The sequence below is a fragment of the Glycine max genome, chromosome 5, assembly GCF_000004515.6.
Source record: "Glycine max cultivar Williams 82 chromosome 5, Glycine_max_v4.0, whole genome shotgun sequence".
NCBI lineage: Eukaryota > Viridiplantae > Streptophyta > Magnoliopsida > Fabales > Fabaceae > Glycine > Glycine max.
Genome location: NC_038241.2, coordinates 4,788,600 through 4,814,625, shown reverse-complemented (window position 1 = coordinate 4,814,625; position 26,026 = coordinate 4,788,600). Strand labels below are relative to the sequence as shown.

The following is a 26,026-nucleotide window of genomic DNA, read 5'->3' as shown; positions in this document are numbered from 1 at the left end:
ATCAAGAAGAAATTAAATTAAATTTCCAAAACTTATTTCTCATTAACAACTATCTAATCAAGGACCTTATGAAAAACACTTAATTAAACAATAAATATGAAAATAAAATAATAAACAACACTTTATCAAAAGCAAGTAGATTGCTAGTACATGACAATTTAGGTTTTAGGCATACCTATTTATTCACCACCAACAACTTTAGCATTGTTTATGTCTTTTGTGACTCCACTTTTGCAAAGCTTTCTAGCTCATTCTTGGTTCATCCATTACCACAAAATTGAAGGTGCTAGGACCAAGAAAATTTCCAAGATTTGAGGAGTTATATGTGTATTTAAAAATTCTGGTGTTTTTTAGATTTCGAGTTTGTTAAAGAAGATTTCGTTGAAATACATTATGAGATTTCATTCGTAGTGCTTGTGACAATCCAATAGTTTGAATGAGATTTTAGTTTTTATAACTAACTGAAGCTTACATTTATCCTCAATGCATTTGTGTTTTCTAGCACAGTAATTCAAGATTCCTTCATTTCATGCAAGTAATTAATCAAATTGTTCTAATACCATCTTAAGAATTAAATATGATTGAGGTTATTTAGTAGTAACAAATTTTGAGAAATGTATAAACTTTATTATGATTTTTTTTCAAACAATAAAAAAATTATAAAAAAAATTATATTATGAATACTTGTAGAATAATTATTATTTTTAGTTGAAGATGATGATTAATTATTTCATCATTAAATTTACTTATGAATTTATACATATTGTTATGCATAAATTAGGGGTGGACACAAATCAGGATCCACTTGAACTCATACCCGAGAAAGATAAATAAACTAACATGTAATTCTAGTCAATAAAATGGGTTGATGAATTATGAATTTTGGTTTTAGATGGTCTTAAATGGTCGGGTTGGATTTCCACGGGTTTAGATGGTTCAAGCAAAAATTTTATGCTAGGATTTCCATCTAAACCCGTTGATTTCCACGGGTTGGATTTTTTTTTTTGCTTGAACCATCTAAACCCGTTGGATACCTATCCTTAGCATAAATTTTATATTGAATTAAATTGAGATAATCAATGAGTTAGGTTGACTTTTTTAATCTGAGGTCAAGAAATAATAGAGCCAAGGGTGTTACTTTGGACACCCAATAATTTTGGTGGGACACCTAGCACCTTAGGTGAAAGGGCTAAAATGCCCTTCACCTTATTAATATAAATACGAATACAATGCGCGCCCGTACGATTCCGCCGGAGTGCTTATTCTTCTTTCGTGTTGTGCTTCTTCCTTCTTGTGGTGGTCTCCTTCATTCTCCTTCACGCACGTCGTGATCTCCTTCATTCTCCTGGTAGTTCGTGGTTTTTTCCTCATTACGGTTCTTCTTCTTCCTCTACTTCTTGCGCGGTTGTGGTTCTTCTTCTTCCTTTCCCCTGTGTCGTTTTACTCTGTTGGTGCTTCTTCTTCCTTTGTGGGTGCAGGATGTTGTTGACATTGGTTTGATGTTGTTTGAAGCAATGTTGCAAACAAAAATGGTATTTTTCTCCGTATGGTTCATACGAATTGCCAATTCGTACCACCTATACGGATTGTTGATCCGTATGATTTTTTTTGTTGAATATTTTTTTTTTCAATTTTTTTCTTCTAAATTTGTCTTTTTTTTGAAATTTTTGTTTACATTGTAAATATATATTTGTCAATTATTATTTAATTTTTTTGTAGTGTAATGTTATTTTGTAATGTTAGTGAAATTTGATAATTTTTTTTCTGATTTATGTGTTAAGTATTGATTTTATTTATAAAAAAATATATTAGTTATTACTAAGATTATATTAGATTAGATTGCTAAAACTAAGATTATATTGCTAAAATTAAGATTAGATTGGTGAAACAATTAATTTTCAATATTTTTATATTATATTTTTTTAACTTAAAAAAATAGAAACAAATATTTAAAATATATTGAATTTGTTACTTATGAAAAATATTGAAATTATAATTAAAAATAATTTAAATTTGTTAGTTAAAAAAGATATTTAAACGATAATTTTAAATAATTAAACTTTTTTATAAAAATATTGAAACATAATTTTTAGTTGTACAATAAATCTGTTAGTTATAAAAAATTATGAAACAAACATTTAAAATTTAAAATATAATAAGATTGTTAGTTTAAGATAATGATTGAAATCAAATTTAAAAATATATTTAAGTTGGTAGTTATAAAAAATATTGAAACAAAAATTTAAAATTTAAAATATGATAAGATTGTTAGTTTAAGATAATGATGGAAACCAAATTTAAAAATATATTAAATTTGGTAGTAATAAAAAGTATTGAAACCAAAATTTAAAATATGATAAGATTGTTAGTTTAAGATAATGATTGAAATCAAATTTAAAAATATATTAAACTTGGTAGTTATAAAAAATAATGAAACCAAAATTTAAAATTAAAAATATGATAAGATTGTTAGTTTAAGATAATGATTGAAATCAAATTTAAAAATATATTAAATTTGTTAGTTATAAAAAATATGGAAATCAAAATTTAAAATATGATAAAATTGTTAGTTTAAGATAATGATTGAAATCAAATTTAAATATATATTTAATTTGGTAGTTATAAGAAATATTGAAACCAAAATTTAAAACTTAAAATATGATAAGATTGTTACTTTAAATAACGATTGAAATAAAATTTTAAAAAATATTAAATTTGATAGTTATAAAAAATATTGAAACCAAAATTTAAAATTTAAAATTTAATTATTAACCACCATGCAGATTTATTTATTTATTTATTTTAAAAAATAGAAACATACAAATTGATAATCTGTATGTTTCTAAATTTTTTTTACGTACTCTTATTATCCGACAACGAATAACCATCCAATTTCACTATATCCCCTGAACAACGTATACCACCGAAGACAAAAAACGCTTATAAGAGTGTGAGATTTTGTAAAAAAAAAAAGGCATTGTAAAAATGAAAAACTAAACCTGCATAGGAATATCTTTTACATTTTAAAAAACTGTTGAGCATCCCAACAAAAATGTTAAGAGTCCCAAGCAGTTGCCCAGGGCCAATTCGGCCAGCCCAACGGGCCAAGTTGGTTATGTAAAATACAGTTTCAAAAACTACCAAAGCTATTGGGCTTGACACTTTTTATCCTTATATAATACACATAAACTGCATAATCTAGGGTTTTAGAGTGGTGGAGTGTGCAGAAGAGCGTCGCAGTCGCAACCCTAATCAGAAGAAGCGCAGCTTCAAGCGAGTGACAGCCACCAGCCATGGGTCGTATGCACAGCCGCGGGTTTGTATTCATTCTTTCAATCTCTGTCATCGAATTCATTCTCTTCTTTCCTATTTTTCAAAACTAACATTTGATTTTTTTTCCTTTGGTTACAGTAAGGGTATATCCTCTTCTGCTTTGCCCTACAAAAGGACACCTCCTAGCTGGCTCAAGATCTCTTCGCAAGATGTAATTTTCTCTCGTTTCACGGTTTTTTCGCATTGTTAATGATATAATGTGATGTTTTTATCCTTAATTTTTTGTTCTAGGTCGAAGAAAATATCTGCAAGTTTGCGAAGAAAGGTTTGACCCCGTCTCAGATTGGTGTCATTCTCAGAGATTCTCACGGTATTGCTCAGGTCAATAGCGTCACTGGCAGCAAAATCCTTCGCATCCTCAAAGCTCACGGTTTGTGCTTTCTCTCTGCAATTTCGGTTACAATTTTCTGTTATTTTAGGTAATAATGATAAGTATAATGTTAATGGATATTGGATAGTTGTAAAATATGCGAATGGGAAAAGTAGAGAGCCGTGTAAAAAATTGAGATGGACGAGACAGTGTGTGTATATTTATAATGATTTTTGGCTACGGATACCTTGCTTTTCAGCAAAAAAAACATAGGTGACAATAATAATGAAGAAATGTTTTGGTGGTTGGTTTCAGGACTTGCGCCTGAAATTCCAGAGGACCTGTACCATTTGATTAAGAAGGCAGTTTCAATTAGGAAGCATCTTGAGAGGAACAGGAAGGACAAGGACTCCAAGTTCAGGTTGATTCTTGTTGAGAGCAGAATCCACCGACTTGCTCGCTATTACAAGAAGACTAAGAAGCTCCCACCAGTCTGGAAGTAGTAAGTACCTTCCCACCCCTCACCCTACTATGACTTTCTTGCTATTATTTTATCAATGGATTTTTAGTTGAATAGCTGATTATTATGTTGTATTTCTATGCTTGAGCTGTGGCCTTTGTGAAATGGAGTGGAAATGAAGGGAAGTGGTTTGGTTCATTTTTCCCCTGCCTATCCCAACACAGTATTATTAATAAATTTTTCCATAGGATTATTAAGTTATTTAAATTCTGTATTCTGTATACTAATATTCTGTCTGGAAGCATGCTTTAAGTATTTATTTGAGATGGACCACATTAGTAAGTATTTGTTTTAGATCTATTTTTTACCTGCTGAATGTGTTGTAAAATGGTCAAAATATATAAGATTGTCATGTAGATAGACATACTTTCCTAGAAGTGTTGGTCGATAGGTGATGCATACTTGATATTATTTGATACAGACTTTCCTAGAGGTGTTGTTATTCAATAGGTAATGCATACGTGGTATTATTTGGATATGTTACATAAGATGATCTTCTAAATGAAATTCTATTGATTTTCACTGGTAGTTATGTATTTTTTGTTTCGAGTGCACATGTGTATGATGCTTGCTGAAGTCTTTGTGCATTTGTAATTTGAATGCCAACCTTGTAACTTTTTTTTTATCCATGTGCACTGTCCCTTTCGTGCTATTAATGACTTGTGAATTTTGCAGCGAATCAACAACTGCTAGCACTCTGGTTGCTTAGAGAATGTATCAACTTTCATGGGTTTTGCTACCGTGCAGTCGCCGTTGAGCTAGCAATTTGCGATATCATTTTGATGTTTATTTGAAGGCTGGATAGGTTATGTGGCTTAATTTTGTTAAGAACCTATGGTTTGACTGGGAAAGATAATTTAACTAGTTAAGTCAATTTATCAATGTGGTGTTCTTTTTCTTTTAGCCGTTGGAGGTTGTCTTTTAAAGAGATGACTATGGTTTTTGGCTTTATTTTCAAGTAATATATATGCTTAGAAGATTTGAAGGATCGTATTCTTTATTGCTTATGCATTCAATTGGTTTCCAAAGGAAAACTATTACTTGTAACTGAACTTGAGTTCATAAAGTCAAGTTCAATCAAATTCCACTTCTTAAAATGTAATCCATACAGACACTAAGTTTTCACGTCATTTCCTTATTTAAGCGTTTCTAATCCAATAACTGACTGATCTTTTGAATCGTATTTTTAGTCTCAATGTTTTTCCATTACCAATCCCAACTCTTAAATACATTGGTTATTATTTTACATGTTAACTAATATTTGTTATAAGTTAAAGAATTTTTACATTTAAATCTATTCTCTTTTACTTTTATCTTTAAATTAATTTTTAATGGTTTAAGTAAAATTATCATTTTTCAAAAATAATATTATTACTTTAAAGTGGTTATTATTAATTAAATATAGAATTTATGTATTTAAAAATATGGTATTATGATTTTTTAATGTACTTTATATTTTTTATTACAATTTTAATTTTAATTGTGTAAATAAATATTTATCATGTCATAGTTTTTTGTGTTTGGTTACCATTACTAACGGTAGGGAAGATAATTTAGTGAGTGATAATATTGGCCTACGGTTGTTCATTCTCGAGTGTACTGTATTTTGCTTTGAGACCTACTCTTTGTAAACCACTTTCTTTTCAAGTTTATCTTGTAACAAGTGCAGTAATATTTGGATTCCTTTTCGATTGAGTAGAACGAAAAAAAAAATCAGCATCCATTTTGTACGCAGATGTTATGAGTCTTATATTAAGTAAAATAAGAAATATAACGTAATACTTAAGCTATAAGGTTCTTTCACTTAATGGATTAATATTTTGTGTTAAGATATCCTGTTGTGCATAAGTCATGACAGGTGATATTAGCCAATAAAAGCATATCAACGTTAATACAACATAGTGACATACTATACCCAGAAAGAATAAGCCAGTATTTTCCAGCACGATATGGTGAAATCCGAGCTAAACAATCATAAAGTGGTGATTTTATGTTAAGAATGTATGGAATTATGGTAGAATTTTAGACTTTAGGCAAAGTAATCGATCTCAGAAGGAAATGGAATTGAGGTAGATATCTGATAATGCAAGTTGATGCAGTTCAGAAGCTCTGATTTGACTCAATACATTTAGACTGTTAGTCAAGACTGTTGAATTACAACTTAAGAAAACATTTCAATGGCTTACCACCATTTTGGACCATAATTTCGAGCCTGTTCTTTGTTTCCAATAATCGTTTAATCTTTGACGAAGAAGACATAAAAGAACAATATATTCCCACACGAAATGTAAAGGAGTTCCTGGAGGCACAATGTGCTTTTACCTTGTGAATCCACCAGGAAAGGCATATAAGGTGAGTTCATGATCCAAATGGAAACGTTCTGAACTATCGAGTGTCTGCTTGTCTAAATTACCGGATCCCGAGCTTTCTGGGCTAGTAGGATTTATCTCATATTTAGCAGGTGGATTTTCTGACCCTCCTTTATCATCCTTATGTGACTTGTCAGAGCCATCTCTGTTATTTTCTTTGCCAGGGCTTCCTCCAATATCACCTTTAGGTACGTTGTGAACCAAATCTGGCCGAGCTTCCACATCAACACGCCTAAGGTGCAACTGCCATGATATAGACAACAGTTAAATCCATGAGCCAAAGACTATCGGAGCAAATCACATGTAAAGTAAAAAAAGTCAGATATGACATACCTGAAGATGCAAGTTATCTTCATCCGGTCTTGAAAGAAAAGGAAAATCTCCCCCTGTTTTTGAAAGAAAAGGAAAATCTCCCCCTGTTTTTAAATATGCACGCCTTGCCTCAGGATACCTTTCACCCAGTTGATCTCTAAGTTGTTGAGGAATTGCACAGTAGTCATTAGTCTTTAAGAAAGGAGCAAGACCATGTAAAAAGATGAAAGTGCAGTTATTAAAAAGTTCATATCATACTTTTCTGGGTCATAATAATAAGAAAAATAATAGCTTTAGACATTCTCATCACAATGTCACAACTCACAAGCAAAATGTATACATAATTATGTTGATGGTGGAATATGGAAAGAACTACCAGCGGAATTTAACATAACTAGAGTGGAATGGTATTACTAAAAAAGAGCTTTTTCTAGGCACACCAAAACAATAAGATTAGCAATTAATCTAGAGACTGAATAATCAAGATTTTTTTAGAAGAAAAGAGCCATGCAAAAAAAATCAAATCTTTTGACAACAGCATGATACAGAAACACACAAATTATGACTTGAGATGACATACATCCATTATAGTGATAAATGAATCTGAAAGAAGAAGAGGTTCCACTGAAGCAGCATCAGTTGTCAGCGACAATCTGGAGGCCAAGTCATCTCTAGAGAGGGTTTCTACCTGAATCAAGTAAATCAAACAAGCTATTTAACACAATAAATGCCAACATACAAGTAGGGAAAAAATAGGATATAGATTAGCCGCATTAGCATTTTAAGAAAATATGGAGTGCCTTAGGATAGTCAACTAGTCCCCAGTCTAAAGTATGGTGGACACTCTAATTGGAATGTGAGGAATTCAATTCCCTAAACAAAGGCTGTCAATGCTGGAAAAAATAAAAGGAACAAAGTAAAAGATATCTCTCAGCTCAGAGCTGTGAGCCCAAACCTATGGCTGAAAAACACACTACCTACCCTTCCAGGCAGCACACTCTATAAAACTGTTTCTGACCCCACCATTCTTCCACCCAGGTAATAACCTCTTCCTCTAATTTCCACGTGTCCCCTTTTGCTCTTCCAGAGTAAACTCTCCGTATCTTTAGGCCATGTCTTCATTGATCTAACATTTGGCCCATATCTCCTTCAGGCATGTATTCTTTGCCTCTATCAAGCGCACATTTTAAAAATTCACACACACATCACAACAAGCATCTTTTGCACATGATTTTCTAAAGAGCAATCCATATATTTAGCATTAAGCTTTCTTACAAGTTATGATGTAAAGATATATCCAGTAGATTATTTAAATAGCCAAAACAAGTTTAATCATTAACTATACTTCACCTTGCAGTTAGCTGAGTTTCTAGGTTATGGCTCTCTCTCGTTTAGCAGCAGCAGAAGAACTCTTCTGCAGAAGAGCATTTTTGAAGTTAGTCATCCATTGCCTAACATTCAAAGGGTTACGTGAAGCTCTTGTGTGTGTGGAGGGTGGATGGTGTCATTTCAACAAGCACGATGTCCACACAACAAATCTTAACAATTGAATCATCCATGTACAGCTAAGTTTAAAACATAAAGTCACTGTCTGGCAACGACTCAAGAGTGGCAGCAAGATAACCTGTCACCAATCAATCTCTAGCTGACAAATGAAGTTCTACTTTGACCTCACAAAACAGTTTAAAAAATAGTACTTAAGAAAGAGTTAATAAAAATCCTTTTGAAGGCAAGAATTTTGAGCTACTACAGATTGTAGCCCCGATGGTATTACAACCTGATGAGGGCATTCGGCAATTCAAACTGAAAGCTGCAGCTCCACTTACTACTGTACTAACTCATCTATAAGCTGTAGGCTGTAGCAATTAGCAATTGCCCTGTCAACCACTTGACAAAAGTTTATTTGGAAACCTGAGGTACACATTATACCTATTTGAAACTGATAAGAACATTAGCATATAACAGCGTTTCATGATAATAATAAGGCTGAGAGACTCTAATTCACACGTCTGAAAGAAACTGAATTTCCAGTAAGTATTTGATTCAAATTAATCATCATCAAGCTTCCTTGAGTATCATCACAGCCCAGTTGACTACAGTGTCATCCATGACCAAATACATATTAATCATTTTCTCTCTGTTCCAATACCATTTCATAATAAAGACCAGTTTTTAACTACTCAGTCATCAACCCAAAGTTGCAACCACAAAATGGAATAAGAATGTGAAAGAAAATCAGAGAGGCTATACCAAGTGACACTCCAAAACCTAATAGCATCCTGAATGACAATTCAACAAGAATGATAAGTCAGAGTCACTAAAATAGATCTATACCTGCACATTTGCAAGCATAAGCACTCTCACCTAACATATCACATGCCCACAAGAATAAATTCCAATTAAGAGAAGCAACAGTATTATTAGAATTACACGCAGGAAGCAGGCAAATTCATAACCAAATGAGAATCAGTTTTAAACCAACAGCACAGCAAATCGAGTCCATAAGCACAAATAACTAAAATATCAATTCAATGTCTCAACTCAACTAAAAAATTTACAGCGGCTAACCTAAAAGGCAGGCATACAATTGAAGATGAAAAAAAAAAATACAAGAAAAAGAAGACAACAGAACATGATGCTAGGTCATCCGTAACCCCTAATACAACGGTAAAACCTCCATCCTCCAAATTACAAAGCAGAGCGAAAAGAATAGGGGCAGTAAAGCAAAAGAATGACATCAACATTCACCAAGAGGTCTTCTTGGAGTAAAATTCAAGGTACCACTTCACAAACTTCCTGAGCCCAGTCTCCAAATCAGTGGTGGGCCTGTACCCAAGGTCCCTGTGAGCCAAACTAATATTAGCATGAGTGAACTTCACATCTCCATTTGTAGGCATTGGAAGCACCTTCTTCTTGGCCTTCACCTTAAGAAGCTTCTCCAGAATCGCCACAAGCTCAGTCACAGGCACAGGGGAAGTATTCCCCAAATTAAAAACCCTAAATTGCGCAGGCCCTTTCTTCTTCCCCCCACTCCCAGTACTCTTCTTCGCGGTATCCAAAGCCCCCAAACACCCCTTCACAATGTCGTCAATGTAGGTGAAATCCCTCGCCACGGTTCCCCCATCGGGAGATTCGAATATCGCAATCTGCTTCCCCTTGAGAATGTCCTTCGTGAAGAAGAAGTACGCCATGTCGGGCCTGCCCCAGGGCCCGTAAACAGTGAAGAAGCGAAGCCCGGTAATGGAGAGCCCGTAGATGTGGTTATAGCTGTGAGCGATTTCTTCCCCTGCTTTCTTTGTGGCGGCGTAGAGGCTCGCGGGTTGATCCGTACGGTCCTTTTCGGAGAAGGGGACTTTGGAATTGAGGCCGTAGACGGAGCTGGAAGAGGCCCAGACGATGGAGGGTTGAGGGTTAGCGGATTTGGAAGCTTCTAGAAGGTTGATGAAGGCGGCGATGTTGCTGTGGATGTAGGATTGAGGGTTTTGCATGGCGTAGCGGACGCCGGCCTGGGCGGCGAGGTGCATGACGTGGGTGAAGGGGACGACGTCGAAGAGCTTGCGGAGGAGGGCGGCATCGTTGAGGTCGGCGTCGACGACGAAGACGCCGGCGCGGTCGAGGAGGCGTTGGCGGGCGCGCTTGAGGGCGGGGTCGTAGTAGCGGTTGAAGTTGTCGATGCCGAGGACGCCGTCGCCGCGGCGCTTGAGGGAGAGGGAGACGTGGGAGCCAACGAAGCCGGCGGCGCCGGTGACGAGGACGGAGAGGCTGGAGGGGGAGGAGCGGCGGGCGGACTTGGCCACGCGCTTCTCCCAGTGGGGACCGCCCCAGGAGTCGCCGAGGGAGCGGCGGGGAGAGGCGGAGGGCGACGGCGGAGACAGAATGAAGAGGAAGAGGATGAATGCGAGGAAGAAGGAGGACCAGAGTGTGAGCTTGGAGAGTGAGGAGTGGATTCGGAGGCGGTGGTTGTATGGGGATTTTTCTGGCTTCAACTTCCCTGGCGTTGAGGGTGCGTGGTGGTGCTCATTCACCTGCGACATTTCATTCAACCAATTTATTACTACCTAAACCCTCAAAAGAACCACCTTTTGGTTTTTGCTTCCTTCCTTCCTTCTTCTTTCTTTCCACCAACCAACTCTGATCGGAGCCAGTGCTAGACATGTCTAGTGTGTTTTATTTATATCACGTTTCCATTTCCAAATTACGCACGTCGCAGTGATTTTCTTTTTATCTGGGTCACATATTTGTGTTTGAAATAAAATTAAATAGAAAAAAAGAGTCAAAACTCAAAAGTATAAAATAAAATTATATTGGAGTGTATTATATTGAAAGATAAAAATAAGAATGGAAGAAATTGAGAAATTTCCTTTTATTTATTTTTAAAAGTGAAAGAACAATGTAAACAAATTATAACAATAATTAAATGTAACTAAAAATTAAATATTTATTATATTTTAGCATAAAATTAGTTATTATTATTTTCTAATAAATATTGGATCTATTATAAAAAAAAATTTAGTTTCTCACAAAGTAACAAATTCTAATTCAGATCCTATTGAAAAAAGTGTTAACATTTAGTGTCTCAATGTTCTTCTAATAAGATTATTTGTTTTTTTAAAGAATAAGATTATTTGTTAAGAAAAATACATGTTACAACCAAACAATATTTATTATTAGAGGAATGATGAAATTATATCTAACAATTAAAAAACTAATAAATGTAAAATATATTTTCTCTCGCTTTTTTTATTTTCTTTTATTTGAGATCATTATGTCTTGCAAAATCTTCCTTTTAAATATTTTACTGCATATTCAAAAGTCAAAACTCTAACTTAAGATCATTCATTAAGATGCAGCATCCCCACATCAATTGTTTGATAATTCCCTTTTAGGACAACATAGGAATTTTTTTTATAAATGAAATTAAAAAAATGTTTTTCTTGCATTTTTTCAAATAAACAATAAAAATATTGACATATTTAAAGAGTTTAATTTATATGTAATATTAAAATTACTTATTTTTCACTATTAACTTATTTTAATAGATAAAGATAGGAAAGAAAGAAATTAACAAATTTCCTTTTATTTATTTCAATAAGTGAAAGAGTAATATAAATATTATATATGTGTATATTAAGAAAAAATAAGTTTAACTAAAAAATTAAGTATTTATTATATTTTAATACAAAATCATTTATTATTATCACTACATGACAAACTAAAATTTGTCATAACATGACAGGCTAAAATTTGAATAAAGAATTGTTATGACAAACTAAAAATCCGACACCTTTGGCTTTCCCAAAAGCTGCGTCATCTCCCCCACCAGCTCCCTCAACTCCGCCCCGCATGCTCTCCCTCTCCGCCCCTTCCACCGACCCTCCCCACATCATATTCGTTATCACATTTATCACCGTCAGAAACACCTGAGATATAAGATTGATTACTTGATTAAAAAATAAAAAGAAGTGACGGTTAGATGTTAACAAAATCTAATAAAAAAAAATGAGAAACACCTGCTCCCCCACGTTCACCGGACTCCCCACTCGACCGTTCAAAAACGCCACCATTTTGCGCATCTCGTTGCGGCGCAGATCGTACACGGAATCCAGCGTGGCGTTGCTCAGCATCTTGAGCACACACATCTTCCGCAGCATCCGCCACTCGGCCCGTACGGGGTCCACGCTATGTCGGAGCGGCGGCTGTGACGTCGTGGCTGGCGAAAACGGTGTCGGTCTCTTTGAGCACCTCGAGAACCATGCCCGGTGACGTTAGCTTGCTCCCGAGTCGGAGCTTCAGAATTGGGCCGTGGATCTGGGTCAGGCCGGCGAAGTAAGTGTGAAGAAGGTCCGGGTCAAGAGATAGAAGGTTTCCGAAGATAGGGAAGCCTCTTCTGAGTGTTGTTGGTGAGTTTGAGGAAGTAGAGCCATGCCATGGAAATGATGATACACAATGCAAGAACCAGTGCTGTGCTGTGACTGTACCAATACTCTTTCAGGTTCATGTTTTGAAACAAAGTTGAGAGTGCAGCAAGTCAGCAACCATGGTGTTAAAAAGAGTTGAAGGAGATATCACAAGATGAACATGGGTTGATGAGGATAATTAGCAGTGGAACAAAATCTGCAAAAAAGGACAAATAAGAGTTTGCTTTGCATGGATGGCACATGAGGATATTGAACAGGAAACGCAACAATGGAAGTTAGGTCAAGCATGTCATGACTCCATGACCACACACACGCTTTTATTATGAGCTAATATTTATTTAAAATTATATGGATTTTTAACAATTTTTTAATATTTAAAAAATACATTAAATTGAAGTTATTTGTAAAAAAATATTTATTTTAATAAAATAAGTAATTTTATATTTTTTAATGTGTTTGTTTAAACTGTTTTTTTAATAAAAAATAATTTTTTTATTTATTTTAAGAAGTAAATTTTATATATTTATTAAAAAAATATTTTTTTTAAAAATACTTATTTAAACAAACTAATTTATTATAACATGTGAATTTAACAATGCATGCATACCCGAGAGAGATAAATTCTTTATTAGAGTTCATTCGTTTTATAGCTATTATGATGAAAGAAATCACGATAGAGTTGAGAATGATCATGCCCCTTTTATAGGAAATTTATATTCTTTATCAAATTATAAAGGAATAACAAATTTACAACTCCGAGGTATAAACCTCTCAAGGAGCTACTCATAATGAATGATCCAACCCATTATATGATAATTTTTATTTAAAAATCCATATTTTTTGGTTGTACAATGACAGCAATAAGACTTAAATCTAAAACCTTTACGCTGGTACATATAATTCATATAGTGTTGAGCGTTGAATAATGGATACAAGTATATCCTTTGCCTAGTACATGAATATTATATTCAACTCTATTTATAAAGATCTGGGTTGGATAACCGTGGGGTGGGGATGGAAACCAAAGGTATTTTCTTTTTGAGAACAATTCCAAATTTCTCTGATACCTCTAACTTTTCTCCTTGGGGTATTGTCCAATCAAATAAGTGCACAAGTGTGGCAAGAAAATGCAAAACCGTCCTCTCAGCCATTGATATTCCTGCACAAATTCTTCTTCCAGATCCAAAGGGGAAATAATTGAAGTCATTGCCACTGAAATCCAAATTTGCATCTAAGAACCTTATAGAATTAAATTCGAGTGGTTTCTTCCAAATTGAAGGGTCTCTATGAATAGCCCACACATTCACAAACACCCGAGACCCCTTTGGGATTGTGTAGCCTCCCACAATAGTGGTTTCACTAGGACAATGAGGTAAGTGGAAGCACAGGGTGCAACCTTAGAGTTTCTTTCATCACAGCTTGCAAGTAGGATAACTTATGAATGTGAGACTCTTCTACCATGTTATCTTTCCCAACTACAACTTCCAACTCCTCTTGGACTCTCTTCATTGTCTCTGGATTGTGCATCATTTCTGCCATTGCAAACTCAATTGTGTTGGAAGATGTGTCAGTTCCACCGACAACCATATCCTGTTTGTGATCATTCAAAATCTTCACAATATTAGTCATAAAATTCTTCAATATCATAAAGTTTGGTTAATTTATGAGAAAGATTCACAGGACCTAGAAGGGTTGCCTTGTTTTCTTTTTATTTTATTTTATTTCTCTTTTTGGGCCTTGGCGAATCACTTTTTAAGGACATCCGACTAGGTCTAAAGAGTATGTGGATGGAAGAAATATATAGAAAACTGAATGAAAAAGGAAAGGTTTAATTATATTTTTGTTTTTAATATTTTAGTATTTGTATATTTTAGTCGCCTCAGTTTTAATTGTTCACATACAGTATTTATATTTATTCAATCCTTCAAATTAAAAGAAATGTAATAAAATTATGGTGTATCATTGATTAGTAGTATAAATCAACGAACGAAAATAATAGATAATTCTTATTTATTAGATAAAGAAAATACCAAATATACTTATGCTTTTAAGACATGAAATGCATATTATTTGTTTAATTCCTTTTTATAAAACTAATAAGAAACAAATAAAAAGATATCGTAAGACTATATTACATTATTGTAATACTAATGAATTTTTTTTAGACTTTATACTTTCATAAAACTTGTGGTTCTATAATTTTAAAATCTAATTCATGTACTCTACGAATCTTATTTTTAGTCCCTCTTCAGAAATAGAAATAGTGTTGAAGTTGTTTCATACTTGACAAGTAAATTATGATGGTGCAAGTTCATAAAAGCAACATTAAATAAACAAACAAAATCCTAGAAACAATAACAAATTAGATGGTATCAAACTTTAAAAACTAAAAATATATTTTTTCCAAATACTAAAACCACGAGTAAGAAGATGTTGAATTGTCTCTATCGGCAAATTGCCCTAACCGGTGTAGTTTTAGAAACTTATTTTCCAAATGGGGTTGTTTCAAAACTTATCCCATAGAAGTGCTGTTTTTCCACGTAAAAATCATGCATGGTGCCAATGGTGGTGGCGCTTTCTGCCAGGCCATGCCACGTGGCGATGGTGTCGCCATTCCCGCCAGCGACTTTGCTTTTTCCCACATGGCGTTGGAGTCGCCATTCAAGCTGGCGATTTGGCCATGGTCGTGGCGCCAATCAAAGTGGCGTGTTGCTTTGCCCTAGGGTTGCAGCTAGGTTTGCAGGTTGCAGGGACGTAGCAGGATCAGGGGTCAGGGACACAGTGTTGCAGAGGGGAAGGCGCCATTGGTGCTTGCGCGTTGCAGGAGGGAGGCGCCATTGGTGCTTGCGATTTGCTTTCAAAAAAATTTGGCCTTATAAATGGTTCTCCACTCCATTGCTACGTCACTCCTCATAGTTCCACCTTCATCTTGCTTCTTCAGATAGCTTCCTTCCCTTGGTTCTTAGTCCTTCTTTGGTTCGTTCCTGTTGCTTCTAACTTCTTGGTAAGTATTTTTTAACTGATAATTTTAAATATTTTTTGTGTTATATGTTAAGTTAATTTTAGTTGGTATATTAATATTATTTAGGTTAGGTTTGTTGTTCTATATACATATATTAAGTTAATTAGTATGTTATTATTTGTTTTATATGAATATGTTACGGTTGTTTTGGTTAGGTGGTAGTTATAAATTTTAAGTAGTAATTTAAAATATTAATATTATTTGTGTTATATGTATATGTTATAATTTTAGTTAGTATATTATTATTTGTGTTATAGGATACGTTAGATTTAGTTGATTTGTTTAGGTTAGGTTTGTTGTTCTATATACATATGTTAAGTTAATTAGTATGTTATTATTTGTTTTATATGAATATGTTATGGTTGTTTAGGTTAGGTGGTAGTTATAAATTTTAAGTAGTAATTTGAAATATTAATATTATTTGTGTTATATGTATATGTTATCATTTTAGTTAGTATGCTATTATTTGTGTTATAGGATACGTTAGATTTAATTGATTTGTTAATATTATTTTTTTGAGGTTATTTAAATTTGTATGTTATTATGTGTGTTATATATAGGTTACATTAATTTTAGTTAGTATGTTATTATTATTTGGTATTTGGTTTAGATATGTTAGATTTGTATGGTATTATTTGTGTTATATACGTTAATTTTAGTTAGAATGTTAATATTATTTAGTTAACTTATTTTAAGTTTTTATTGAAATATATGATATGTGATTAATTATATATATATATATATATATATATATATATATATATATATATAAATATTTTAATTGAAATATATCATACGTTAATTTTTTGTTTCCATGGTAATTTTTCTATTTATTTTAATTGATTTGTATAATATATGTTATTTAATTGAAATTTTGTTAATTGAAATATTTTTTTGTCATTTATTTAAATTTATGTATGCATTTTAAATTTTGTTAATTTATCTATGTATTTAAATTTAAATTTTGTTAATTGTAGAGTACTTTAGTTACTATTTTAAGTTTTTCATGTATTTTAATTTATTTGGAGAGTATATTTAAATTTTATTATTCGTATAATATATTTAGTTATTAATATATATATATATATATATATATATATATATATATCCATTTGGTATATATATTTAATTATTTTTTTTGTAAATGTACTTAATATTTTTATGTATAATTAATGTATAAATTTTATTGTCAATTTATTGTATTATATTTTATTTTGCAGGAACAATGACATCTTCCTCGTCATGCTCATCAAATATACAAATTAGGTCTGATCTAATTGATGATGACGTTTTATGGATGCAACCTAAGCATGTTTCAGAACATGTTTGGAATGAGGAACAAGACAAAAAATTACATATCAGACGAGCTGTTCTCACGTATGAAGGTGAAGAACAAATACCAGAGGAAATTATTACTCTGATTGGGAAGTTTAGCCTTCGCCTTTATGAAGGTATAAGAATCAATGAAACATCACATACTTTATATAGGCAAAACAAGAGACCCCTTCTTAAAATTCAAAATGTAATTGTTGCCTTATTATTTGGCTCCTCCATCAAAAACCAATAATACAAAATAAAAATCGTGTAACAACTTAAATTTTGTTTATCAGCCACATAATGGTTATATGCTAACATAATTTCCTTTAATATATACCAGAAATAAAAAAAAATCATAAATTATTTTTTTATACCATGATATTGGTGCGGAGTATCCTAACTAATTTCCTTTAATATGTACCAGAAATAAAAAAATTATAAATTAATTTTTTTATATCATGATATTGGTGCGGAGTATCCACCAGTTTCACTGATAACTAATTTCCACCAGAGAATTTGACTGGCCACCTTTAGTGGAGTTTCTCCTTCCAATCATGTTTTTCCATACATAAGACTTTGAATCTGAGATTTTGCTTAAGGAGATCAAATTCAGGACCACTTGAACCAATAACTTGTTGGTACACCATAAATTAGAATATACATTGATGAACTTTTTTGTCACATAAATACCTCAAATGTTTAACTCTTTTGTCACAAGACAACCTTTTTCATCTTTCTTCATTCACTATCCACCTACAAGTAAACAAGCTACAACAATTAGACATGGAACTCAGCATTATGTGGGGCTTGTTTGTTTCTTTCCTATCCACTTTTCTGTTCAAATCACTCGCCAAATCCTTCCTCTTCTCTTTTAAAGGGAAACAATACCACTTCCTCCCGGGACCATGGGTTGGCCTTAAATAGGAGAAACCTTCCAAATGTATTTTCAAGACCCAAACATTTTCTTTGCCAAAAAATTCAAGAGGTTCATAACAATTCTTTTGTCACTCTCATCAACCTTTCAAGCTTGTTCATTAAAATAGTCACTCGCATTAACATATGCACTATTTGGTACGTAAGGTTAATTATTTTATTGATTATTTTTATTTTCAATAGGTATGGCTCTATGTTCAAGTCACACATTTTGGGTTATCCTTGTGTGATAATTTTTAACTCGGAAGAAGCAATGTTTGTATTGAACAAAGATCAACTCTTCAAACCAACATTTTCTGCTAGCAAAGAGAGGATGTTGGGGAAGCAAGCGATTTTCTTTCACCAAAGAGCATACCATGCTAACCTCAGAATGCTTGTCCTTCGAACCATCATGCCTGAGGCTATTAAAGACATAATCTCTGAGATCGAATCCATTGCCCAAAGTTGCCTCAAATCATGGGAAGGAAAGTTGATCACCAGTTTCCTTGAAAGGAAAACTGTAAGCCCTCAAACCAGAGCAAAATCCTCTATTTCTCTCTTTGATTATATTGTTGTTCATTTAAAAACTTGCGAAATTCAAACTTGTTTTTGCGAAGATTTTAATCCTAATTGTTTTCTACTTCAATTTTACTCAAACATTGCTTAGATATGTTTAATTTTGTAGATATTCTATCCTTAATGCATGCACTTCGCACACAAGGAGAGCAAGGAAAGAGCTTGCACAGATCTTGGCTCAAATAATCTCGACAAGGAGGAACATGAAGCAAGATCGCAATGACTTGTTGGGATTGTTCATGAGTGAAAAAGCAGGACCCACTGATGAGCAAATAATAGATAACATCATTGGTGTCATTTTTGCAGCTCGTGACACAGCTGCCACTGTACTTACGTGGATTGTTAAGTACCTTGGTGAAAACCCCCATATCCTAGAAGCAGTAACAGTAAGAATATATATGCCTCATAAACATTATTAAACAATCACTTAATGACGGACAATTTTTTTTCTTTTTGTTGTTACTAGACTTTTAATTTAGAGTTTAGTTTAAACCTTTTATGACATAAAATGGAACTATGTTAGAAAATATGACATGTGTGGCTTGGTTTGGTGCCTTGCAAATTTGTTGGTTGTAACTTTGTTGGAAGAGCAGGAGTCCATAATAAGGGGCAAGGAAGAAAATGGAGAACAAATCGGTCTAAATTGGTCAGACATAAAAAATGTGCTTATGACATCCAGGGTCATACAGGAGACTCTAAGAATAGCATCAATTTTGTCTTTTACTTCCAGAGAAGCTATAGAGGATGTTGAAATCCAAGGTCAATAACCAAAATATGATAAGATACCCCTTTCTATTATTAATATGCCAAAGAGTTCATGTCCTTTTATTGTTTGTGATTTTGTGTTGGGGACTACTTTTCTTTAGGGTATCTCATACCAGAAGGGTGGAAAGTATTACCACTTTTTAGAAACATCCACCATAGGCCTGACAACTTCAAAGAGCCAGAGAAGTTTGATCCTTCAAGATTTGAGGTAATTATTGTGCAGTACTTGTGCATTCCCTACTTTCCTATTTTTTTTTAGTTTACTTTGCTATTCATATTATACCTACATCATTCTAAGCCCAAACTTTAACAAATTCTGTTAAATTATTTTGCTAGGTTCCTCCAAAACCCAATACCTTTATGCATTTGGCAATGGGATCCATGGATGTCCGGCAATGAATTAGCCATGTTGGAGATTTTGGTGCTTCTACATCACCTGACCAGAAAGTGCAGGTTGACAAACCAGATTATTACCAAATATAGTCTCATTGTAACCTTTTTCAGTCGTATGCACTAATGAGAGGCATATTCCAAAATATGAATGTTTGAATTATTCCAAGTGTAAGCCGCTATTTTTTTTTTTGCAGATGGTCTATAATAGGTGCAAAAAAGAAGAATCAATATGACCCTTTTGCCCTTCCACAAAATGGGTTGCCCGTCACATTATATCCCAAGAAATAAATATCATTCAAATAAAAAGTGGAGGCACACCAACCATGGAATAAGTCTACGATGAAGGATCCAAGGTGTTACATGAAAGAAATTGAAATGTTTAGATTATTTTCTCGTTATCAATTATTTCTTTTAAATGGGTGTGTTTGATAAGACATTTTAATTGATAGATTTTTTTACTAGTTGAAAAACTCATTTATCATATGATATATGAGTTTCTCTTAATAATTTCTAGCTTTTGTTGAGACATTATTTTAAGTAGCACTTTTTGAGATATTAGTTTCTAATTTTTTTATATTTTTTTATATCGATTAATTGGGAAGAAAATAATTAAGTGAAAAAAGGAAGATTTTGAGTCTCAATAATTTTAAGGATAATTTTTAAAAAAGAATATAAATTATTAACAAATTTAATGTTATTAATTAAATTAATAAAAAATTTAAAAGACAAAAATTAGTTGAAAGAGTCTTAAGAAAAAAGTAGTAATAAATATATTAGTCTCCAAAGTCGTTGAATTGCTTTTACCTAACTTGATAAATTAATTCCACTTTGGAGAATGGTAAATAAGGTTAATTATTTACTTTCTAAATAAGGTTAATTATTATTATTATTTTGACAAACCAGTTATTATACAAAAATAAACCCCAAATTTGAAAGCCATGTTAGTTTTAATTTTGAATCCAGTCCATTGAAACGAATTAAATTAAACTAGTATGGTTAAGGTCCGATTTCTAGTTAATAGTTTTTTTTACAGACATAGCTATTGTAGCACGCCTTCCTAACATGGTTTTGGATCTTTAGAGTTGCCCCATCGTATAAACTAATTTGTAGGCTTACTACAATAACTAAGCCTGTACAAAAAAATAAAATAAAGATACCCAAAGACAAAGTTAATAGAACTTGTAGGCTTGTAGCATCTATATTTTTTCGAATTAGTAGCATCACTGGCATATACATGTGTGTATATAAAACTGGCCAACTTGACAGAACGGTAGGGCACGAAAATAACAGAAAATGTTCAGATTCCAAACGACGAATAGGTCACTTATTCTGAGCTTGTAGTTTAATGTTGGGAATGAGATTACACAAAATTGGCCGTAACAAATGAGTATTTGTCAGTATGTAGTTCACTAGTAATTATTTGCATTAGGCACACACGAATTTCCTTTTAAACCACTTCTCAGTATAACTTACTTGTCACCTAAACGGCCAAACCTACGCAGGCAATCAGCAAAACCGGTAACAAGACTGGCACACTTCAAGGGGTCCTTGATATGTTCCTTGTAACATGATAAGGTCGCAAGTCTCTCGGCCATGCAAGGCTCAGGCTTTGGGTTAGGAAGCTTATACTCTTTATCATGAAGATCCTTTGCCTTTTGGGTTACTTCCTGCAACATATTCTCCTCTTGCTTCTGCAATCTTTCCAAAACCCTCTCACTTTCCTGAAGCACAGACTGAATACCTTCTAACTCTGAATGGACCGGTTGTACAGGCAATGTTGCAGGTAGAAATAAAGGGGACTGCACAGGCCACCCTGGAGTAACTGCACTATCAGGCTTTATAGTTTCATTAGATTGGGGCTTTTCAGTCTCTCTTGCCACCTTCCGTCTAGTCTTTCTGGTTTTTTTCTTCGGGACCGCATCATCAACAAGTTGATTAACAAGGTCGTTGCTAATCTGAATTGTAAACTCACCCATAATTGATAACTCCTGCACGAGGCACCAGAAAGATATCATGAAAGTTATACTATTAAAAACATATTGATGCAGGAGAAGTAGAAAAGATGATTAAAATTGGGATTATCAGTTAATCTTTGTGGCTTCTGTTTATAGGTATCATTATAGTTCAGATTAGTGTTATGTATTTAAGTTTCTTATTTGTACCCAAGGACTCTTGGGCTATGCTTAAATAACTAAAGGTGGCTGAAATGAAAGGTTGGAATAAAATAGTGATATGGAATGAAATAGAACAACTGTCCAAACATACCCTTAATGGGCTAGGGTTAGTACTACGAGTCAAGAATAATGTTTTATGAGTTGTTTCCTTGTAATTTGCTTTCTAGTAAACTGTGCTTAATAATTGGAATTCCTAGGAGATGTTGGTCTTATCTTGTACTATAAAAGCTAAACCTCTGTATGACAAGATCTTTTACTTGAATAATGGGCACAACATTATCAATCCTTTACTTCAAATTTTCCATTCAATAAAAAACAAACTTCAGTTAACCACAACTCTTCTGATAAGAACAGTTTTAACATCATAAGCACATAGATATTTTACATTCAGCTTGATGTAACAGGTGCAGTAGTTGGAATGCTATCATCAGATTCAAATCATCATTCCAAAGTGACCATCTCCATCCAAATACTACTATTAGAAAGAATAAGAAGGCAATAACAAAACACATTATACTTAACTATAATCAACAACATTGCTTATATTGTTTTAGAACAATAGCTTATATCAGAACAACTGAGACTGCGAATAAATTATAGGTTTCCCATGTGTAATTAGCAAGATTCCCCATGACTACTTTTAATTTACTGAACAAAAGTTTTCTCTTAAAGCAGGTACTGCTTAATTTTCCTGGATTTCTACAACATCACATCTGAATAATGTGCAGGGACCTCTTGGATTTTGTTGAATGTGATTTGTTACTTAGACCAAGTCCATAAACAAGTAAAAATTAGGGACAAGAGTTCTGAAAATCTATTCTGAAAGGTAAAAATTACCTTCCAGGATGACCATTCTGAAATAGGGTGTGCCTCGAAAACCTATTCCAAAATAGGGATAAGTGCTCCTAAAACCTATTCCAAAATAGGGATAAGTGCTCCTAAAACCTATTTTGAACTAACTATTCCAAAAGGTAAAAAATACCTTTCGGAATGGAGATTCCTACTGAAAGAGATATTTTTATCCACACAAATAAAATGGGAGTTGCAAGATACAAAGTTAGGAGGTGCATATCCAAATGTCTTCTTATTGGACCAGAAATCAATGGCCATGTTGAGTTCTACTTAGAGCACCCAATCATTGAGTTCAGACTGCTCGTGCTTGCCAAACGTGTGTGTGAGAGAGAGCGCCTCCACCCGTTTGTACGCACCGTGATTCCTCCTTTAGTGTCGTGCAATAACTTGCAAAATCGAAAATTGCTCTACTATTTGGTATGTTATTCTCCGTTCTCATTCAGATGCGTTCAAACCTGAGTCGTTTTTTATATATATGTTGATTTTGGTTGTGCTTTTTTCCAATTATTTTCTTGGTGTAGTTGTTGTAGGTGATTTTTTTTCCAACTTGACCCATTTATTTTTCAAATGTGTTTTTGTTTTATGTTTGATTTCCAAAGTATAGAACCACACACCCCCTTTCAATCCTTCATGAGTCACGATGAGCCTTTGACTGCATATCCAAAGTGAATGACGAACCCTAATATCCAAAGTGCAGTCTTATGCTGCATAATGTTGCAGAATCCTTAGTCCTTAATGCATAAGTATTGCATCATGTGCTAGATTTTTAGAATAATAATTAGATCCCACCAACAATTGAAAAAGTGAGAAAAACAAACAAGGATATGAGCCCATTAATATATCCATAATGTCTTGTTTTGGTAGTGAAGCACATCCTTTCTTTTTAATCATTTGTTAAACAACTTTATAAAATTCTCATTTGTTAATCATTTGCCTATATTGTCTTAGAACAATAGCTTATATCAGAACAACTGAGGCTATGAACAAATCATAGGTTTTCCATTTGACATGTGTAATTAGCAAGATTCCCCATGATTACTTCTAATTTACCGAACAAATGTTTTGCACTAAAGCATTGAAAAGCTGTTCCTACTTAATTTTCCTGAATTTCTACAACATCACATCTGAATAATGTGCATGAACCTCTTGGATTTTGTTGAATGTGACTTGTTACTTAGACCCAAGTCCATAAACAAACCAAACCCCTTATGAGAATTTTACAAAGTTGTTTAACATATTCTTGTTTAAAAAGAAAGGATGCGCTTCACTACCAAAACAAGACATTATGGATCTATTAATGGGCTCATATTCTTGTTTGTTTTTCTATTTGGTAGACCATGAACTTAAGAAAAAATTAACTAGCACTCCAATGGAACAACCTTCTTTCTTCTTTACTATTCTTGGAACACATTAGAACTCTGACAATTGGTCGTAAACCAAACTGGTTTTGAACCAAAAACAAACTAGTTTTGAAAAGTAAAAGGAAATCCAATCCTGATAATTGGATAATAAATGGATTCAGGTTTCCTAAATTCTCTCTTGCTCTCCCTTTTTGTCACTCTAATATTAACATTAAAAAAATAAAAAAATTAGATAAACTAATATATTACGAACAATACATAATTGTATAGGTCTAAGAGAAACTAGACCGTAGGTGATGGGTCACGCTGCATATAATATCCCACTTTCCAGAGTAGTATCATGGCTAATGCTGAAACGAAACCATATAGAGACGCAACAAGGGAACCTACCTAAATCAGTCAAATATAGAGACGCAACAAGGGACATCAAACATCAATATCCCACTTTCCCAAAAAAAAAAAAAACAAAACCATATAGAGACACAACAAGGGAACCTACCTAAAGCTGAAACGCCACAAGGACTAATGCCGTACAAGTCTTGGCCGCCGTTGGCTTCACGGTGTATCAGAGTAGTTGTAGATGAAAGTGAACTTGGATCGGTGAGTTCCTGCACAATGCAACACACAAGATAAGCTCAAGCGAACCAAGAGGAAGGAAACAAACCAAGAGGCTTAGGCAAACTGAGAAGCACAGACAAAACGGGAGGATCAACAGCGAGAGCAGCGACGGCAAGAGCGCGACATAATATCTTAAAGGTTTTCAGACTTGAGAGGATGTTTCGGCGCAAGAAAAGAAATGAGATTAGGGTCACTGATTATACAACACAACACAACTATCTGTGTCTGATATGGGCCGTGGAAGGGAGGCACTGGGCTTTGCTAGATTCGGCCTTTAAAAACACTTAGGGAGTTGCTAGGTGCACCCAGCAATATTGCTGGTGCACCCAGCAATTTATTGAAAGGTCAATTTTGCCCTTCATTTAAAAACATAAAAAACTTTATCCCTCTTTCGGAAGCATTCTGTCTTCTCTCTTCCGCGAAAAAGCTTTTCTCCTCTCTTCTCTCTTCCGCGAAAAAGCATTCTGTCTTCTTCTCTTCTTCTCCGCGAGGCTTCTCCGGCTTCATCTTCTCCGCGAGGCTTGTCTTCCATTTGCATTTGAGGGAGGTGGCCTTCTTCTTAGCTTTCGTTTTGTTTTGCACTGTATGTGTAGCATTTAGGGTAGGTTAGTTGAACCTTAGGGTAAAGGACGCCGGAAAAAATGGCGGAAGCTTGGTGACGGTGAGCCTTCCGGAAGACCCGTTAGGGGTTCTTCCGGAACTTCCGGAAGAAGATCTTCCGGAAGATTTCCGGAAGAAGGGTTCTTCCGTAGGTAAACTTCCGGAAGAAGGGTTCTTCCGTAGGTAATGAAACGACTTCCGGAAGAACAGATCTTCCGGAAAACTCTCGGAACACCTCTTCCGGAATGTTTCCGGAAGATGTACTTGTTCCGGAAACATTCCGGAAGAGGGTTTTTCCGGATGGCCTTTCAGTGGTTCCGGAAGCACTTTCCGGAAGAGCCTTCTTCCGGAATTGTTCCGGAAGAAGTACTTCTTCCGGAAGTAGTTTTTAAATTTTTTTTTTTTAAAAAAATATTTTTTTGTTAATTGTTTTTGTTAATTGTTTTAGTTTATTTTTTATATCATTTTAGTTGACTAATTTTCTAATTATTTAATTTAAAATTACTTATGTATTATTTTAAAAATGAAGTAGTTTATTTGTATAAATAAAGTTGTGTATGTTTGGAAATATTTTTTTCCTATTATTGTTTTATTTGTATATATAATTTTAGTTGTGTATGTTTACTAATTATATATTTTGAAAGTAGTTGTTTTTTTTTTGTCTATAAATAATT

The 26,026-nt window shown here is 33.7% G+C and overlaps 4 protein-coding genes and 2 pseudogenes across 6 annotated transcripts; 2 read left to right on the top strand and 4 right to left on the bottom strand.

The window, feature by feature from the left end:
- The first annotated feature begins 3,167 nt into the window (after positions 1-3,167).
- On the top strand, positions 3,168-5,319 carry LOC100781750 (40S ribosomal protein S13). The gene is made up of 5 exons (NM_001354117.1): positions 3,168-3,316; positions 3,412-3,484; positions 3,565-3,703; positions 3,959-4,145; positions 4,839-5,319. The coding sequence occupies exons 1-5, from the start codon at positions 3,294-3,296 to the stop codon at positions 4,870-4,872; spliced, it is 456 nt and encodes a 151-aa protein (NP_001341046.1). The 5' UTR covers positions 3,168-3,293; the 3' UTR covers positions 4,873-5,319.
- A 938-nt stretch (positions 5,320-6,257) lies between these two features.
- On the bottom strand, positions 6,258-11,032 carry LOC100803127 (UDP-glucuronate 4-epimerase 5). 2 transcript variants are annotated; one of them, XM_006579547.4, is made up of 4 exons: positions 8,195-11,032; positions 7,425-7,532; positions 6,866-7,036; positions 6,258-6,775 (listed from the first exon to the last, which is right to left on the bottom strand). In XM_006579547.4, exon 1 carries the CDS (start codon positions 10,876-10,878, stop codon positions 9,589-9,591), a length of 1,290 nt encoding a protein of 429 aa, XP_006579610.2. In that variant the 5' UTR covers positions 10,879-11,032; the 3' UTR covers positions 6,258-6,775; positions 6,866-7,036; positions 7,425-7,532; positions 8,195-9,588. The 2 variants fall into 2 exon arrangements, with proteins under 2 accessions (XP_006579610.2, XP_040871850.1); XM_041015916.1 differs by having other exon boundaries at positions 6,866-7,001.
- Positions 11,033-11,980: 948 nt separating this feature from the next.
- On the bottom strand, positions 11,981-12,938 carry LOC121174950 (cytochrome P450 84A1-like). Its single transcript, XM_041015915.1, has 2 exons — positions 12,355-12,938; positions 11,981-12,264 (listed from the first exon to the last, which is right to left on the bottom strand). The coding sequence occupies exons 1-2, from the start codon at positions 12,493-12,495 to the stop codon at positions 12,082-12,084; spliced, it is 324 nt and encodes a 107-aa protein (XP_040871849.1). The 5' UTR covers positions 12,496-12,938; the 3' UTR covers positions 11,981-12,081.
- A 798-nt stretch (positions 12,939-13,736) lies between these two features.
- LOC100802608 (flavonoid 3',5'-hydroxylase CYP75B138-like) lies at positions 13,737-14,349 on the bottom strand (annotated as a pseudogene).
- Positions 14,350-17,884: 3,535 nt separating this feature from the next.
- LOC100775858 (abscisic acid 8'-hydroxylase CYP707A2-like) lies at positions 17,885-20,098 on the top strand (annotated as a pseudogene).
- An 818-nt stretch (positions 20,099-20,916) lies between these two features.
- Positions 20,917-24,944, bottom strand: LOC100819690 (uncharacterized). 2 transcript variants are annotated; one of them, NM_001401787.1, is made up of 3 exons: positions 24,827-24,944; positions 24,634-24,742; positions 20,917-21,735 (listed from the first exon to the last, which is right to left on the bottom strand). In NM_001401787.1, the coding sequence occupies exon 3, from the start codon at positions 21,721-21,723 to the stop codon at positions 21,217-21,219; it is 507 nt and encodes a 168-aa protein (NP_001388716.1). In that variant the 5' UTR covers positions 21,724-21,735; positions 24,634-24,742; positions 24,827-24,944; the 3' UTR covers positions 20,917-21,216. The 2 variants fall into 2 exon arrangements, with proteins under 2 accessions (NP_001388716.1, NP_001241521.1); NM_001254592.3 differs by having other exon boundaries at positions 20,918-21,735; positions 24,831-24,920.
- Between the last annotated feature and the right edge of the window lie 1,082 nt (positions 24,945-26,026).